This window comes from Pangasianodon hypophthalmus, chromosome 17, assembly GCF_027358585.1.
Source record: "Pangasianodon hypophthalmus isolate fPanHyp1 chromosome 17, fPanHyp1.pri, whole genome shotgun sequence".
Classification (NCBI taxonomy): Eukaryota; Metazoa; Chordata; class Actinopteri; order Siluriformes; family Pangasiidae; genus Pangasianodon; species Pangasianodon hypophthalmus.
This window is the reverse complement of record NC_069726.1, coordinates 5,263,646-5,282,567: the sequence shown is the minus strand read 5'-3', so window position 1 is coordinate 5,282,567 and position 18,922 is coordinate 5,263,646. Positions and strand designations below refer to the sequence as shown.

The window sequence follows — 18,922 nt, the reverse complement described above, 5'->3', positions numbered from 1 at the left end:
TGCGAGCGTTTTAGAAAAACACAGAGGATTAGGCAACATTTTAGAAATATACATGCAAAATATTTGCTCCCACTTTATATCAAGTGTCTCTAATACCTGTGTAGTTACACAAACTATTCACTTAACTATAATGTAATGGGATATCTGCACTGTTACAGATGGATTACAGCAAGTACAGGTATATCAAGTGCATGCTGACATTTTAAAGTCAAGTATTGTATAATTTGTGCTGTATGTGTGTTGTAACTACGCATGCATCAATACCATTTTCTCCAGACAAGTTATTTGCAGGTTAATTGGTACTCTTTGAAACTGATACCAAAATAAATAATATACATAGTATAGTATCAAGCAATCAGGGAAGTCATAGAACTCTGTTTATGATTGCTATGCTCATTCTTTATAAAGGTAGCTAGCTGAAATTAAATGAAGTGCATTAACTAGCTACATTAGTTATCTTGGATCGTGCAGTGCTGCAGAGGAGAGTGGGTTTTGTTCCACATCTGTACAGCTTTGGGTATGAGTCATCGTTTTCAAATCCCTCGCTGTCAATGACTGATAGCGATTGATTGTCGAGAATGTCACCGTTGGTTGCTTCCATATGCTACTAGTAATGAACTCTGTGTGTTGAGTTTTATGCTAATGATGTTTTATCAGGTTACCTGTATTGTAGAATGATGTTGTAGTTACTTGTCTTGATATTTTCACTGTCATTTCGTGTCATCTTTTCATTAGTGCCACAGCGAACACTAGGCTTACATTACATTGTACCGCATGGTATCAGATGGTGGTATCGGAGCATTTTTTACTAGTACTAGTATGAGTAAATGAGATCAGATACCCGATACCAGTATCAGTACTGATGCATCCCTAGTTGTAACATAGTAACCCCACAAAATCAGACGGATTAACAACAATCGGTAATTTGACAGTACAGAATATACACAATACACACTTTAGTTTAAAGTGTTGCACTTTAGAGACAGAATATTCTTTGTCGAAACAGATTTGCACAAGCCGAAACTGAAGTTGATACAAGTTTATTTACGTCTGTAAGCCATCTGTAACAGTGCAGATAGTTGCTTGTATAGTTTGTGTTAACAAACAGAGATATAGAGGTATTAGAGTGGTAAAGAGGTATTAGAGACCTTTAATATAAAGTAAGACCAAATACTTTGATGAAAGACATCTGATCATGTTCCCAAACAGTGCAGTTTGTAAATACATACAGATTAGCCTATATTTCCTGAGAGATCTGGTCTTGCATCGGCATTCCCACAGGCTGAAATGCTCAATGTTTAGTTAATTCTGTTCACACCAGGAGCCATCACTGTCAAGAACCTCCACTTGGTAAAAACAGTCAAATCACCATCAAACAACTGCAGACAACAGTACAAAAACTTAAAAAGCTCAGCTGATCATGCTGACCATCACAAAATACAACATTCACTTAAACACTAATTGTAACACCAAAGATAAAACTGCTGCCTACTTACCACAATGCACTACTTTCTAGTACTTATTTCATCTTCACATTAAAGCTACTCCAATATATGCTCTTTAAACTCCAGAATTGAAACAATATCATTCCTACATCCAGTTTATCAAATCCATGGAGCGGGCATCAGAAAAAAAAAAAAAATCCTCCAGCATTGTGACTGCCTCTCAGGAAGCAGCTCTTTCCTCCCATCCCATCCAGCCTTGTGGAAAACAGCCACTTCCCATTCAGATACATGGCCTTAGGCCTCTAACCCCTAGCTGACACACATCACCGGCCCTTTTCACAGACGACCAAAAAGGACACAAACAAAAATGACTGCTAGTCTGTGACACTGGTGTCCCCCTGCCCCCCCTACCCCCATAACAAAATGAGACGTCTCTGAGTAGACTTGGGAAACAACAGTTGCATTATTGAAGAGGAGGGAGTCATATGATTGAGGACCTCTTACTATGCTCTTAGTCAGAGTAATATATAGAACAGATGATAACAATAATGCTTCTCTTGGTTTCACTTCGTCTTGGCTCTGTGTTACAATTTTAAACCACAGAGTAACCCAAAGAACAGATAATTACAGTGTTCAAGCAGCCAAATCCACAACAGGCAATATTCAGCCTGACAAGTCGTGGCCCATGAGTGTAATTTAGCTTTCACTTGCACTGTTCAACGTCAGGCATGGTGTCAGCTTGCATGGATCCAGAAGGGACAGCAGATGCCCTTGAAATTCTGTCACATAGAAGCAGTGGTGCATAGAGCCCAACCACACACACTTTTAAAAATGTCATTCTATCCTCCTGGTAATGGAAATCGATGTGGTACTCGTCTATAGGGATGGAGCCAAGAATACCGGGGACACTTGAGAATTCCATAGGGGTAAACAGGTCGGCTGGGGGTAGAGTCTGGGGAAGACCCACCGTCTGTTCTTTCCTGGTGATAAACATCCTTGAAAAGGGGAAAGAAAACTAGACAGATAGGATACCATTGGGACAGACCAAGCAATGGGCCATCAAGGAAACAAGGGTTTAAAAGTACAAGGCTTCATATAAATATGACTGTGTTGACAGTATGCTTGTGTTTTGAGACAGGATGTGAGTTTAAATGTTGCTGTAGGGCATTTGGTACATGCATCCAGTGGCATGCAGACATGTGGCAAGCAGCTTGAAGGACTTGACGTGAAAAACTTGCGCAAAGTCAGTTTAAAAAGCTAAATGAGCTCACACTCATACTGGGTTCAGGAACTTTTTAGGATCTAATGGATTCAGGAAGTACCCTGAACAACAGCTGCAGAGTTGCTGGATGGGCTACGTTTCCACCACACAGTAGAATCCGTGAAATAAAAGAAGTGAGCATGTGGCAAAAGTAACACAGTAAAAACACAACAAAGACTGAGTCACTAGATATAATATACATCTGTAAAGTTTTCAACTTGCTACATTTGTAAAAGCAAATGCGTAGTGTAAACTTTGCCCAACATCAGACAATTCCAATGGTGTTCGATAACTGTCATGGTCTCAGACGCTCCTTCCAATGCTCATGAGGCATCTGATCTCTTTTGTACACTTCTGTGATTCAGAATCCTGAATGTTGAAATCTGATTTGTCTCACCAGCCAAACCAAAAGTTTAGAAGCAAGTAATCATGGTTGGGCGTTTGCAATGTTGGTGACCTCTTCCTGTGAAAGTAGGTGGTTCTTTGGCCACAGTTAGTGACGAGAACTAACAGACAACCAGTACTACTGTCCACTGAAGCACGTGAAAAGTGCTTTACAGTCAGTGATGGTCAGGCTAAACTACACTGGTTTCTTTGTCATTACCACAATTATGCAACACAGCATTAGCAGGCGTTACAGGGAATCAATCATTTCCCACTTAAACATCCAATACGTCATCACTTTGTATAGATTTGTAGAGTACAGACCTTTTGTCTATTCTAATTCGATGACTAAATGGGCTTAAAATTCATGCCTCGCTAAGCGAAGCTCTGTACAGCTACTGTTTTAGGCATTGAGCTCAGATGATTACAACACACTGAGTCACAAGTGCAGGCAGAAAGAAAGAATTCACTGCTAAGGAGGAGACTAAGCAGGATTCCTCCAGGCCTGAGCCACAGGTTAACACTGTATGGCTCTGATTAAACCACATTTTAAAACTGATAAGCTTTAATTACATCAGATTCTTGTCAAATAATTCCACAATCAAGTGAATTTTGCTGGTTGGAGGACCACACTTCAAATTTATGACTGCCTCTGGCCAGTACTGATAGTAGCTTGACTTTGGAATTACTCTGTACTTGACTCTGTAAACTAGCTTAAAACCACCTTAGTACTGGATTATGCTTGGCACATAATGGACACGTGTATGAAAGCAGCGGTTATGCAAGCATTGTTCAGCATTGTACACAGTTACACGATTTGAGACACAGTTCTAGTTTAGTCAGCTGAATACGCCATATACATGCAGCTGCCATCTTGTAAATGAGTACTCACAGTTACCAGCAAGTATAACCCTTGCCTTACAGATGGGCATGTGTCCATTTTGAAACAATGGACTATGCTCTGGACATACAGTCTACCAGGGCTGGGGGAGGAAGTCGAGATAGTAATGAACGTGAGGTGTTTACTGTCGGCCTGCAGATGTTTGTCTCCGGAAGCCTGGGAAAAGAGGAAATGGCCATGGGACAGAAATGGGCCGCATTCATCAGCGAGACAAAGCCAGGAAGGGAGCGTCACGAAAAGAAGTAGAAAGGTGGCGGAGGAAGATGGCCGACTCAAGCCTGTATCACAGAGCAATCGAATAAAACGGGTAAGAAAAAAAAAAAAAAAAAAAGAAACAAAGAGGACATATTTATAAATGTACATTCATTGCTCTGACTAAGAGCAGCAGTTTTCTGTGCCTTGAAACAAAATGAAAGACTTTACAATATGCAGCAAAAAGCCAATTAGATTTTGCAGAGACAAACAGTTATCATATATTTATTACAGGGAAGTAAGTACCTTATTTCACTGCACCCTTGGAAACTATTTGTATTACTCAATTGGGGAAAAAAAAATTAAAATTAAACCAAGTCACAAATTGAAGCTAGAATTTGTTAAAAAAAAAATACTTTTAAGAAAGAAATCCAGACAACTGCAAACCCACAACTATGGGTGCACTTCACTTCGTACAATCTAAAGATTGTAAGGAAGACATGCACTGCCCACATTCTTCATGTCAGCCCAAACTGCATGGGGCCAAAGCAATGTCTCATTAGTGTCCAAAAGGCTGTGATTACTCCTAGAGCTGGCATGTCTACTGGCATGTGGGACAGCTGAATGTTCCTATATTGGGATTTTTTTCCCTTTTTTCCTAAACACAAGTTCCCCCAAATGTAGGAGGACCTCTGTCCAAGACCTCTACATAACCCAAACTTAAACACGGTGAATTTAACATCTTAAGAGGCCTCACAGTTAGAAGCAAATTCTTCTCCTCTCTTCATGTCCATTAGCAACCAAGGGATGACGGAAGCGTACATAAAGGGACTGAATCTGCTTCTGGCAACAGCAGAATGACTGGCTGGCCTTCTCTGCTGTCTAATGAAAGCCCCTTTCTCTTGCATGAAGGGAATCATCAGAGATGCAGCACAAATACATACAGAGTAAGGTAAATAATTTGGTTTATAATCTACTATATGTTCAGATGTCTGTAAAGGATGCTGAGGCAAAAATGATTCTTATTTATTTGACACATGCCAATTACTCAGACAACACAACCTTGTTTTTTATTTATCTTAGCTAATCTGATCATTTAGATCTAAATTCGTATTATCTGAAGCATGCCTATAGTTCTCATTTAACCAACCAAAATGGCTCCATTTCCCTTTAAGGATCCAACCACGAATGAAGGGGAGAGTGCAAAAATCTGCTTCCGTTTCCCCCGGCAACACCGAATGTGCCTCCAGAAAATGGCACAAACACTCAGACATCATTATTCAAGTGAGACGTTCAAATATGGTACCATATAAGGATATAAAAAACACGTCGAGAAAGAATATGGTTAATCCAAGACAAATAACCGGCAAATAGATGGACTTGGGCATCTTTTTAAAAGAAACCTAATGTGCGTTCAGAAAGGATCGCTCCCTCTCACGCCATCTCCTCCCCTCGGCTGAAAGCTGCCAGGTCACATCCGAATGACTCGTTGCCCACCGAGCAACCGAGCTTCTGATGCAGAAAAGCCAGCCAAGAGCTGAAGCCTGCCCATGGTTTTGGAAAAAATATAAAGGCATTCAGGTGGAAATGATGGATCGAAGGTGATGTTTAGCCAAGATAGAGGGGGGTCAGTGAAGAAATATAAGGGCAGTATAGTAAGAAACTTCTTGGCAAGGATGGCAAGGGTGAGTGACAGGGTGCTTTCAGAAGCCAGTGTCAAATTTTCCTTTATAACATCCCAAAGAGGTCATTCATATGAAATGCAGGCACAAGAAAATGCAGTACAAACGCTGACACAACCTTAACATTAGCGTTCATAATTACAGATCAACAACCTAATACGACACAAGGTACATTTCCATTTAAATGTTTTGCAAATTTTAATCAAAGATCCGAAGATCTGGCTAACTGTTAACAGAAATGCAAATTTTCTAGACTATTCAGAAGGAAGTCATGCGCTACATCCAATAGAGACAGCCATGGGGTTGTGTGTATTGCAGTTCCTCGAGAAATACATCCAATCAAATTCATTAGAAAATGCAATGGAAATACCAGGTGTGAAAATAATATTAATTGTGCTTGCAGGAGTTAAAAAAAACAAAAAAAAAAACAGTCCCATGCATCTCTCTAGTTGAGCCCAAATTTTGAAATCGAGTGGTGTAGCTGAGGTTGAGGAACTGTCAGAGTCAGACACAGCATTCAATTTTCAGTGTTTTCCAGTGTCTCCTGGGGGGAATAGGCCACACCCACCTCGGGTTTAATATTTGGATATTTGGAGCACTAAAACAAGACAGCGGTTCATTACACCCTAGTAAATACTACATGTGGTGTAATTCTTTAGTAAGGCAGCATGTGGTTTAGGAAATAACCTTACAAAACCTTACTACATCATCATACAGGCTACTGCATGGTTCCTGTCCTTTCCTAGTTTTGAAAAAGACAATTTTCAATACATTCTTCCAGATTTTTAAACTTTCCAGACTTTCTCTTATCTATTTTCATATAATCTTTAAATTTTACTAACTGAATCACGAAAGGGATAATAATTTAAGGGGACTGGAAATGCCTAAAGCCAAAGTAGTAGTGTCCTGAGTCTATACTACAATAGAATATTCATTCATTTTAGTTAATGTTTTCCTAATGGCCATACTTCTTCATGTCTGGAAATTAGTACATTTACATTAGTGGCTTTACATTAAGAAATGAATTTCCCCGTACTTGTACATGAGACAACAAAGTGGCTTTATATTAGTGACTTAATATTAGTGGCTTAACTTTAATGGCTTAGAACTAGTGGCTTAATATGAGTGACTTTATATTAAGAAAGGAATTTTGCAGCACTTGTATACGTGACAAAGTCTCTTCTTCTAGTGGCTTGATATCCATGGCTTAAAGTTAGTGGCTTTACATGAGTGACTTTATATTAGTGGCTTAAGATTAATGGTTTTATATTAATGGTTTTATATGAATGACTTCATATTAGTGAGTTTACATTAGTGGCTTTACACTGAGAAAAGAATTTCTCTGTAATTGTATATGTGCCAATAAAGGCTATATTCATCTAGTGACTTAATATTAGTGGCTTAATATTTGTGGCTTTATACACTTTATATGAGCGGCTTTACATTAGTGACTTTATAGTACTGTTATGTTAATAACTTTAAATACTTTTCCAGACTTGTGCAAGAACTCGTTTTTATAAACAATTATCTATCAAACTTGCATGTTCTCTTAATATTAATCTCTTGACCAACAGCCGATTGTAAATTTTCCTCTCTATTTCCATTCATGTTTTCTTATGTGCAAATTCAACGTTCACAGAGAACAGGTGGATAGTTCACTCGAGCGCATCATATTCCAGTTCAAAGGCAGTAGATTACAATAACCATGAATAAAAGAGCAACATCCTTGACCGAGGATTTAAATAAAACCCATTGGATGGCGTTTTAATTACAGTGATAATTGCTGCAATCCACTCTTTCAAGGTTTTGCTTTCTAAGCAGCCTGCGAATAAATCTGCTCGCACCTTCATATTAGAGGCCTCGGTCTCCAGCTTGGTGAGGTGGTTCGAGTTGTCCTCGAGCTCTTGTCTCAGGTTGGAGTTCTCCATCTTCAGGGCCTCCACTTGCTTCAGCAGCTGATCATATGATGCTGCAGCCATCTTGGACTACCTTTTGACCTACAAAGCAGAAAATTACAGACTGTTAAATGGAATGAATTATGCATTGTTGAATCAATAACTCGTTTTCAGTTGTAGTCTGTTAGGCAGAGAAAGCCCTCAAGAAGTCGAGGTCTCATTTTTCTCATCAAATGCTGAACAAGGAACAAAACAAATCAGTTAATATTGACTTAAAAGGACTGAATGGCCAGAATATAATGTTTCAATGTATAATAACTTTCATCAAGCTACTTTTGATCACTGAGACCTATAGATTTAACATTTGAACACGTACCATATTCGTTATTCCTATAATTCAGTATGTGGATATGTAGATAAGCATTTTTCCCCAGTAAAGGCTTACACAATTGTATACTGATGTATTGAGTTTCAGAGCCATTCTGTAATAAAACATCTAATGGTTTTAGGGGCTAAGTAATATCAACATTATCTGCAACAGATTAAAAAAAAGCCAGAAACTAAAGGGAAAAAAAAAATCTATTTTCATCAAGAACTTGAACTGAAATTCTGAAAACAAAAAGAAAATTCTAACAACTAGAAAAAAATGAACACATCATCCAATTAAGAATGGACCATTACAGACTGAACTTCGTGCCCTGGCGTGACCCATATCTGTCAATAGTGTGAACCCACGTGCATGGACACCATTTTAAAAATCGATAATGTAACGTCAATGATCTTAATAAACAAAAATGTCAGGACAATCACATCCAATCACTGCTGCAGCGATAAAATTAAGGACCTCATGCACAAGTCAGCTGATCGCACAGGCGAGGTTTGCCGTGAGAAAGAAGAGCATTTAGCCCAGACATATGCAGAGAGATCTGAGAGCAGGAATAAATTCTAAATCAGCCACAGATCAGAATAAAACTAGCAAGTAAATTACAAATTACAGCTTAAATCAGTTTCACTCCTGCGTTCACTGGCTCGCTTTCTGTTTGACAAAGAGAACAGTCTGGATCACATTGTACATGTTAATATTTATTACAGAAATTCATCATTTGATCACTTTTTAGCCAATTCTGAACCCATATAGGTTTGGACAAATCCTAAATTCATTATCTAACATTTGCTGCCCATTCCAGTGTTCTGGCTTCCTATAAACCTAATTAACAAGGATAAACGATGTCGCTAACTTAACTAGCTAACTAGTTTTCTATAATTAAGTACATTAATAACAACTAATAACATGCATAGAGATGCACCACTAAAATGACTTTAAAACACAGATAATAAGCGAATGTTCAAACTCCCAGGGAAATGGACAGACTAGGACCTACTGATGCCTAGGTGCCTTGCTCGATGTATGAACAGACTGGTGCATGTTATGTGTAAACATAGTAAACTTATACACAGAAGGCTGAGTTGTACGTTTATTCATTCATCTTCAGAAAGCACTTTACCCTGGTCAGGGTCATGAAGCCTACCCTGCGAGCACAAGCCAGGAGAATACACCCTGGACCCTCCAGTCCATCCCAGGGGGCAATTTTGTATAGCCGAACCACCTCCCGGCATGTTTTCTAGGAATTGGGAAGAAACTAGAGAACCCGGAGGAAACCCATACGGAGAGTTGTAAATATCGAACATATTCAATATTTTAAGCTGGACGAGCTACAGCTGGACTGGGAGTAGATCTGAGAGGTTTCATTTTACTTTATACTTATAAAATGCGTTAATCAATCGATTACATCCCCCTACCCCTATAAGACAACAGGGGTTACAGCAGGGTTGCCATGGCAACCAGTTTCTTATTGATCGCATTGGTTTCGTACTTCCCCCCTCCATCACACTCTCCTGACATATTTCAAAAGCTCTCACATATAAAACCCTATTTAGAAGTATCTTTGGTCTAAACGTCGCTAAAGACTACAAAACCAAACAGCCCACAGTAAGATGTCAGGCCTGAGCCACGTTGGGCAACATGATTGGTCATGATTGGTGGCTTAAGCAGACGAGGAAGTGCAGAGCTAAAGTATTTGCTGTTTCGCTGTAGTTTAGTGTTCAAATTAATGTCATTTAGGAAGATTTAGTGCTACATTCTGCAGAACCTCATAAATAAGTAAGGATTAAAACACAATAGTGTGTGCTCATTACTGGGAAATAGTCAATGACAGAGTGGTGTGACGCGACCCGACACATATTTAAGAATCCTTTGCATAGTAAGAATAACTGTTTACAGTTATATTTAATGTTGTGGAACATCCGCAAGCCAAGTTCCTGTTAACACTTACCTTATAGCAGCCTTCATGTTATAGCATACATTCACCTCTATCTTTTTTTTTTTTAATCTTTCTTGAAATTAATAAGACACATAAAAACAGCTTGTCATATAACCATGCCTGAAAACTCTGACTGTTACATTAGAGATTCCTTCCACAAATGTTAAACAGATGTCTCCTTACAGAAAACTTAACAATATCAACACTTATTTTTCTTTGTCAAATAACATTTTTAGATTCGCAGCATAGCCTTAGATTATGTGGATCTTCCTCCTTACAGTTCCTGTGAATGAGTTGTTACTATAGAAACGATAAGGTTTCTGATTTTAATACAAATCAGCGATTTGAAGCACAGCCAACGTTACTGTCAGGGCTGCCTTCAGACCAGTCAATACATGCAATAACATTTTTTTGTCTGAAACTTACTTTTTCTTTTTCCGTCTTTCCTTTACAGGAAACTACAGCAAAAATTTTGGTTTTAGTCTCTGTTTTAATGTCTAATTTGGCATCCATGTTGCTCATCCATTTAAAGAGAAGAGAAGATGCGTGCGTTAGACTTTTACGCTGATGGTTGCTGGACTAAAATGGCTTCTCCAAACCTAACTGCGCTGTAAAACTGTAATTTCATCAAATGAATATCATTATCAATTAGCATGCAGGTTTCCGTCTATGAGGATAACCTAATCAGCAATTTTTCCTATATGGCCATCTATGGAATAGCGCAAATGTTCACGGACTGAGAGCGGCCGACTGCCACAGATATTCTGCTGACACACATTTGCTGACACACATTTGGTGAATAAATCATCGTGAGGCAATAACGTTGCACGGTATAAAGACAAACATTCGAAATGAGTTTAAATTAAAACTCTTGCACCAGACAAATTTCATTTGAGATATAATCTTTTTTTCATGGAGTCACATGTCAGCGTTTTAAAGCCTTGTATAATGTAGGTACTAGAGAAAATCCTGAGAAAATCCTGTTTAAGGTGCAAGGAGACTAAAATGGTCGACATTGCGACGAAAGCTTTAGAGGTGCATTAGAAAAACCGTACATCGAGGTAAAATCTACACCATGTGAATGAGGATTAACAGTGTCTAATGTACATTTCATTTATTAAAACCAATGTAATGCTATGTTAAATGCGCAAAAATATGACTTCAGTTATTGGTGCACATGCTGTCATAGCTGTCACAGGTTTTATTCAAACAGAATCCATTTTGTTAGGCTGGTTTTTACATTTATCTGAGGTGCAGCCTTGTGGATGAAGCATGCTTCCCCCCCCTCACGGCATGCAGATTTCTAAAAAAACCCTGCATTCAAGCCGCAAGAGCGCGAATGCCCTTCCCTTCAGTCCACAAAGACACAGCGGGGCAGCTGCGCACGCCCATTAGCGCACACCTTGAGCGCTGATCTGAGCAAATCACCCTGAAAAAAAAAAATAACGTCGTCAAAAGAGCAAGACGTGCTTCTTGGACGAATCCTGAAAAGGCGCCACCACCATGACACATCTGCTTTGTCTGAGCATCACTGGTAAAACCACCAGACCATCCTTCTGCCACCATGTCTCTTAAAGCACATTTTTACACTTCTACGACGTTTGCGTCACTCCACTTTCCTCCACTTCAAGCCGTTTTTGCCTTGATAAAGCAAGAACCGGAGAATCTGTGCACATCCCCCAACACCCACCCAGTCTGCCTCTCAACAAGCATCAAAACAAAAGGCTTAGAGGAACCGCCTCACTATTCAACCACACACACACACACACACACACACACACACACACACACACACATATAAGCGCACACATGCCCAAACGCTGCTCATTCACCACAGTGGCTGTTCAAAATCCTTATGAAAAGATGGCAGTAAAATGCAGCTGCACATCCTGTAAAGATGGAAAAGCGCAAACCTACCCCATTGCGATACCAGTGACAGCCTCCATCCCATCTCCCCTTCAAGCTGGCTCGTTTTTTTTTTTTTTTTTTTTTTTTTTGCACGACAGCATCCAGCCAGCACGGTCACATGGGCGCTGAGGGAGCCAATCAGAAGGCTCACGTGCTCAGAGCCGGCGCTGCAGTGGCCGGTTGGTGGCTGGCTCACTTCCCAAATGCAGCTGCGTCCCTCGGCTCATTTAAAGCTCTTATAGCAAGGGGACTGGTGTGGAGAAGGGGGAAGGCTGTAATTGGGGTGGGTGGGAGGTCATAGTGCCTAAAAGTCATGGCTTGAAGCTAACAGATCAATAAAATAAAGTCTAATTACGTACATATTATGGCTAGAGCACACACCGTTGACAAAAGAAGTTATTGTAATGTTCTGAACCTGGGATCCAGTCCTGGGATTCGCTGATATTAGTCTGCGCTCTCAGGTCTGCCACTCTCACACTTTCTATTAAATATAGTGCTTAAGGGCCATAAAATTTTAAACATAAAATGTGATGAGTTCATTCCTAGCAGCACGTGACAGCAACTAGCCTTGTACAATATAATGATTCAAAATCATCTCTACACAATATTACACTGCCATCATATTCAGTGACCTGCCAACTTTTGCATATTTTGCGTAGGAGCTGCGTAGGAAATATAACATCGGCACAGGCTAGTATGAGTTATCACGCAAAAATCTGTCAAAAGAGTCACCAAAATAAAAATGAGAGATGAGCTAATCGGCATATTAATCTGCAATGATTTGAGTCTGTGTTTTGAACTCTCTGATATGAACTGACCCCACCTGGAAGCCCCGCCCCCTTCTCTGAGCTCACGGGGCACACTCAGTTTCTCTCAAGGTAAACTGAGAACGTTCATTAATATGAAATGAAATCTAACAACGTATGTTTACCTTAAGTAACATTAGTCAAATATATAGTTAACATGAATTAAATTTATTAGGTATGCAACTGAAAAACTTTAGCCAAAATGTGTTTAAAATGGCACTTTTTGCCCGAAAAAAAAAAAAAAACCTCTACAGAGAAGTGTCAAATCTAATACTTCACAAACAATGTTAATAGTGATGATAATTAGAAAGTGATTAAATACACTATTTTTTTGCTTTCCTATGCCGGTCAGTGCTCAAACACTTTCAGCAACAGTAAAAATGTTGGCCAAGTGGACATTAGTCAACCAATTTGTTAGCGTTAGATTATACTGAAAATGTACTGTTATGGGGTTTTTGTTTTTTTTTGACTGTTTACTATGCGTTACTGCAGAATCACCTGAAAGTCCACCAGGTGATTTTTTGTAACTGCCACTGCCAGCAAATAGTTCCCGACTACAGAGCCGATACATATTAATTACACCCTCCCATATCTCTTCCTAAAACTGAAATGGTGGAACTACTCTTTTCTTTTTTGTCAGTTCTGTGCGCTTAAATTGTTTAAAGCGAGTGTTAAATCGTTTAAAGGGAAAAATCAATATTGCACAAGCCTAGCAGCAACCAATATAAACAGAGCTGAATAAAATGTTGCATGATGCCACTGATAGCTTAATACTAAGTAGCTTACCTACTTGGTACCAGCATCACTAATTGCATCAACGAGTACCAAAAAAATGTACTCCATCTCAAACAAATAGCATCAATTAATCCCTAATTTTCATAGTAATCAAGGTAATACATTATTAGCATAAGGTTTTATTTGTGCGATTCCTGATAGCATTACAGTGCCGTGCCTTCACGCACAAACTTGCAACCCACACACACAAAGTGTATTTTGTAATAATGTATAGTCTCACAATATTACACCCACAGACAGCCGATAAATAAAAAGTTAAAAACTGGTAGACCTGTTGTGCTGTGGGGGGCATTTACTTTTGCTGCCATGGTATGGGTCCACTCATTCCCTTATAGAGAATGCTCACTGCAAATCAATACAAAGTTCTTCTGACTGATCACTTTTATCCTATGATGAAACATTTCTATCCTGAAAGGAGTGGTCTCTTCCAAGATGACCCCACCCCCATCCACAGGGCATGAGGGCTCACTGTATGGTTTTATGGAAATGAAAATGATACGCTGTCAGACCAGAGACTAGCTATAAGGCTAGAGATGTTATCAGGACCTTTGTAAGCAAGGAACTTTGCAAAGTTTAGTTGAATTCCCCTGTACTGTTCCTTCACCAATCATAAGGCCGGAGTCGCTTGTCCCGCCCACATAGCTGTACGTGTTTCCGCTTGAAGGCTCTCTTCATGACTGAGCAATCTAACAAGCGCAGCAATCTAGCTAAAAACAGCTAACATCCTAAGTAATGCGGCTTCTCAAAATGAGTCCCCACAGGTTGGAACAGTCCTGGCTCTGCTTCAGTGATGCAGTGGGAAGATTATAGGATGTCAATCAAGTGAGCTCATTAGAATATTAGGACTACGCCTTGTCAGTTGTCAGATTGAGCAGGACCAGTGAATTCAGCTTGTTTTTTCGACTGTGCTCGATGTTTAGTACATCACTTGGGTGACTACAGTCAGTCACTCTAACAGTGGTTACCAAGAACCAAATTCTGCTCAATTTCAAGGCATCCTTCGAGATTCGAACCCTGAAAACACTATTGTTAGCGTCTTTTCCTCACTGTGTTGGTGTACTGGATTGTTCATCTCAAATCCAACTATAGGCTCTATAGCACAAACTCTACACTATTACTACCATGCAGAGCTTGTGTTACAGTAGCAGAACTAAAGCTTTAAGAATGGCGTCCTCTGAATAAGCCCTTGTCAACATTAGGCTAAAGCACATTCAACGGCCTTCGTTTTCTCTTAACTGAGTAAATGAATGGAACGCCCGGAAGGAGGAGGATGTACTCTGGTGGGTTTTTTCTTCTTTTCATGTAAATTAGGTCCAAGCCTCTGAAAAGCTTAAAATGAACACTGGCAGGGACTCTTGTTCAGCAGTCTTCCCTCTCTTCCCTCCCTTACCAAAGAGCTGAAGTGTGGGAAAATGAGTGATTTGCACAGAATTAGAGCATTTATGCTATACAGTTAAAACTTGAATAGATAAAAATTGTGAAATTGGAGTAGTAACATTGCAGAAAGGTTTCTTTTGTGCATTTTAATCACAGTAATTAGATAGGGAGACAGCTGAATAAGAAATGTATTGTTTGCAGTTTGTACTATCTTAAAGCACATTATAGCTAGAGCACACAACATATTATTTTTGTAGAATACGGCCAAACACAAGATGCAAAGCTGTAAGCAGATGATAAGGTTACTGTATGACCCTTAATGTTTGGTCCTAAATAATCTTCACATAGCGCATGTCTTAATTAGCTTGAAACCTGTAGACACCCTGGGCCTGATTAGTGATGCTGTGGTAAAGCATGGTTAATAACCTGAATCCAGAACAATCCACACCCTGGTCAAGTACCCGTGTTCGTTTCCGTCTCAACTCAAATAACCACTATTTACAACCGTGATGAGCAGAAAAGCATCTCAGAAAGCACAACCTCTCTCACCAACCCACAGACGTCCTACTCACATCATTCAGTGTAAACTCTAGAGACTGTTTCTGAAATACTCAAACCAAGAAGCGTGTTACAGTCAAAGCCACTGACATAAAAGCTCTCCCCTTTCTGATGTTTGATGTAAACATTAACCGAAGCTCCTGATCTGTATCTACATGATAATGTTGCACGCTGCTGCTACGTAATTGGCTGATTGGATAATTGCATGAACACGGTCCTGCAGCAGTCCGTACCAGACTAAACACACTCCGACCGTGTCTCAAATTGCATATTAATGTAGTGTTCTAGACTCGAAGTATGCTGACTAGCTGGCATGAACTCGCTAGTATACATCCCAGCATGGAAACCTGTCCATCAGGGATGTTTGGTCTCTGACGTGCATCCAGTGAACACCACTTTCAATCTTCCAGAAAGGTACGTTGGCTAGTACATGAACAATTCATAGCTGGTGCATGTGCTAGTGTATGTGTAGTGATGCATCAGGTGTGAACCAGGTCTATTTTTCATACAGTCACCATGAAGCCTCAAGAAGCAGTAAAATCAGAAGTCAATTAAAAAAAAAAAAAAAAAAGCCTGGAAATGAAGCTTTCTAAGGATGCTAAGGATGAAATTCTTTTTCAGAGGAATGAATAAATGATGTCTGAATAAGTGCTAGACTGAGACAAATAATGCAGTCAGTCAAACTCAATTTAGCAAAAGATAGGCATTTGCATTTAGCAAATTGAGTTTGGGGCAGTCGTGGCCTAATGGATAGAGAGTCCAACTTGAAACCCGAAGGTGAACCTGAAGGTCGTGGGTTCGAGTCTCAGGTCCGGCAGGGATTGTAGATGGCACGACTGAGGTGAGACCCTTGAGCAAGGCACCAGGCGCAGCAGCAGGCTCTGGGTGTGTGTATGTGTTCACTACTGTGTGCGTGCACTTGGATGGGTTAAATGCAGAGCACAAATTCCGAGTATGGGTCATCATACTTGGCCACAAGTCACTTCACTTCACTTGAGAGCCAAAGGAATAAATGAAACCAATGCCTATCTTTAGATGCAGTTCTTCTTTTAAACCACCACCAGAATCCTGACGATTCTCATAATAATAATATTTTGTGTATGATTTTTGATTGTCTTTGATTTCTAACATATACTCACTATATGATATTTTATCCAACTGTGGTGTCTTTCTTTTTTTAAGTATGTGGAAACGTACTCATCACATCATTTGCGCTTCATGTAGTAGTACATGGATTCCTATAGTGTCCTGCGTGTCCCGACATGATGAAAACAGGGTATATTGTTCCACGGTGCACGCGTACGTGTACTGTATGTATATGTATAGGATGACAAAGATCTACCTGCCTCTACATACAAGAACAGAAACTCTAATTAATTTTCCCATCAAGTTCCAATTAATTATCATTAACCGAATCTTGGGTTGAAAGGTCCACCTTTGAGCAGTGGCATTGTTTTGCAAAAATCCTAGAACAGATCTCTGGAAAGTGTGGAATATAGAATTGCTTGGCATGTGTGGATTTAAAAGTGTGGCTTGGAGGAGACTGTGAAAGACGATCTGTAATTTCCTCTGGTGCTAATCCATTAAGAGCTTTAGAAACTTGCCTGATGCAGACAGAAAGCTGATCTCTTGGGAGGCAGTTATGGATCAACTCACATGCTTGTATCAAGACCTAGATTTTAGGTATACACTCTGAATACACGGCTACACAAAGCAGAAAGGGTGTGAGGCAGGGTGGGAAATAAAGAGCGTGTTTTCTGTTTTCTGCCAGGAGATATTTATTTAATCTGTTTGGAAGGAGTCTTCAGTGTCAGAGTAGGGGGGAGAAAAACAGTTCGGGATGTGACGGCTTCACGTCAGGCAACATCGTCGTGGATTAATTTCCTATAACAGCACACACCTAACAGCACACGCCTTTAGTATTGCTTACTAAATAAACTTGACAGAATGATTGCAAAACTGTAAATAGCATGAAGGAGAAACCATGACATGACATACCGTAATATCACACATATACACACACACACACACTAATATACATATATACGTGTGTGTGTGTGTGTGCGAAAGATGTATGTATTGTATTATGGGGAAATATTTATTTTACATCATGTTATTTCTGGATACAGGGAACTTTTTTTATGATCTGTGCCTTTTCTGTTACTTTATGAATCATGCATTATTGATCAACATCAAATGGTGGTGGTGTTCATGCAGGTTGAATCCTAAAAACACCATTTTAACAGCACTTCCTGGAGATTTATTCTGGTAAGACAATCCCCTGGACACTTTGCCAAGTACAGCCAGATAAGGCACTCGGTGTGGAACAGCCTTTTTGGGATGGAGTAGTGTTTAGATGTTGTTTAGATGGCTTAGTTTCCACTACCTCGTTCATTTATCCAGGGCCAGCCTTGAGCTGTATCCCAAATACATCCGTGTTGCAGGTATAGTGCACTAAGCACGCTGTAAAAGCCATTATCCCACATCCGATTAAGTGCACTTAGCCGGGAAGCCAGGATCGATTTGGTATTCATCCCTACTGAACAAATAACTTTCGGGAAGAAGGTCTGGACTTCACTGAAGAGACCAAAGGTTAAAAAAAACACATGTTCTTTCACATAGTTTTACAGAACTAATACTACAAACGCACTGAAAATAAAAGACATCATTCAGCTGCAATATTACTTTGTTGTTTGTTAGCTTAGCCTTCTAGCTATCAAAGGTAACATTAAATCTTCTTACCTGCACAAACATTCGTCCACTTCACCAAGTTGCGCGACTCTAAAGCCTCGTAGAAAAATTATCCTTTAAAAACATGATATCCACTCAAAAACAACCCAGACCCCACTGACTTTTAGCAATAAACTCACTTCTTGTGTTTGGGTCAAAACTTTTTTTTCTTTTGTGTCTGAATTCACCTCCTTTAACAGCGTTTAGTCCGACTGTTACGCCATATTGTGAAGCGGGAGGCTACTCTTGCGCATGCGCACTGGACCGCCGCTGCCGCTGAACTCAAACCTGCCATCTCGTGGTACAAACGGAAGTGACAAAATTCCATCTCATTCCCCTTTCATTCCTGTGTACTCCATTTTATTCCATCTTATTCCTTTCTCTTTCAGTCTCAGTCTACTTTATTCCATTTTATTCCATCTTATTCCCTTCTCTTTGGGTCTCAATCTCTCTTATTATAGTTTATTCCAGTCTATTATGCCTTATTCCCATCTCTTTCAGTCTTATTCTATCTTATTCCTTCTTATTCCAGTGTTTATTCCATCTTATTCGCTTCTCTTTCGGTCTCAATCTCCCTTATTCCATTTTATTCCAGTCTATTACGTCTCTGAAGGATGTTATAGACTGTAATAAATCTATCTTATTCCATCTAATTGGATGATAGGTG

General features: G+C 39.7%; 1 protein-coding gene across 3 annotated transcripts in view; it reads right to left on the bottom strand.

The window, feature by feature from the left end:
- apc (APC regulator of WNT signaling pathway) overlaps nucleotides 1-18,526 on the bottom strand; it is a 32,845-nt gene extending 14,319 nt beyond the window's left edge. The window contains exons 1-2 of one of the 3 annotated variants that reach the window (XM_026943658.3): nucleotides 18,268-18,526; nucleotides 7,710-7,862 (exon numbers count right to left, since the gene is read on the bottom strand). In XM_026943658.3, the coding sequence (XP_026799459.2) occupies nucleotides 7,710-7,844 (135 nt within the window). In that variant the 5' untranslated portion in view covers nucleotides 7,845-7,862; nucleotides 18,268-18,526. Of the gene's footprint in view, nucleotides 1-1,496; nucleotides 1,818-7,709; nucleotides 7,863-11,998; nucleotides 12,098-18,267 lie in introns of those variants that run through there. The other 2 variants (XM_053241215.1, XM_053241216.1) reach the window with 2 other exon arrangements.
- Between the last annotated feature and the right edge of the window lie 396 nt (nucleotides 18,527-18,922).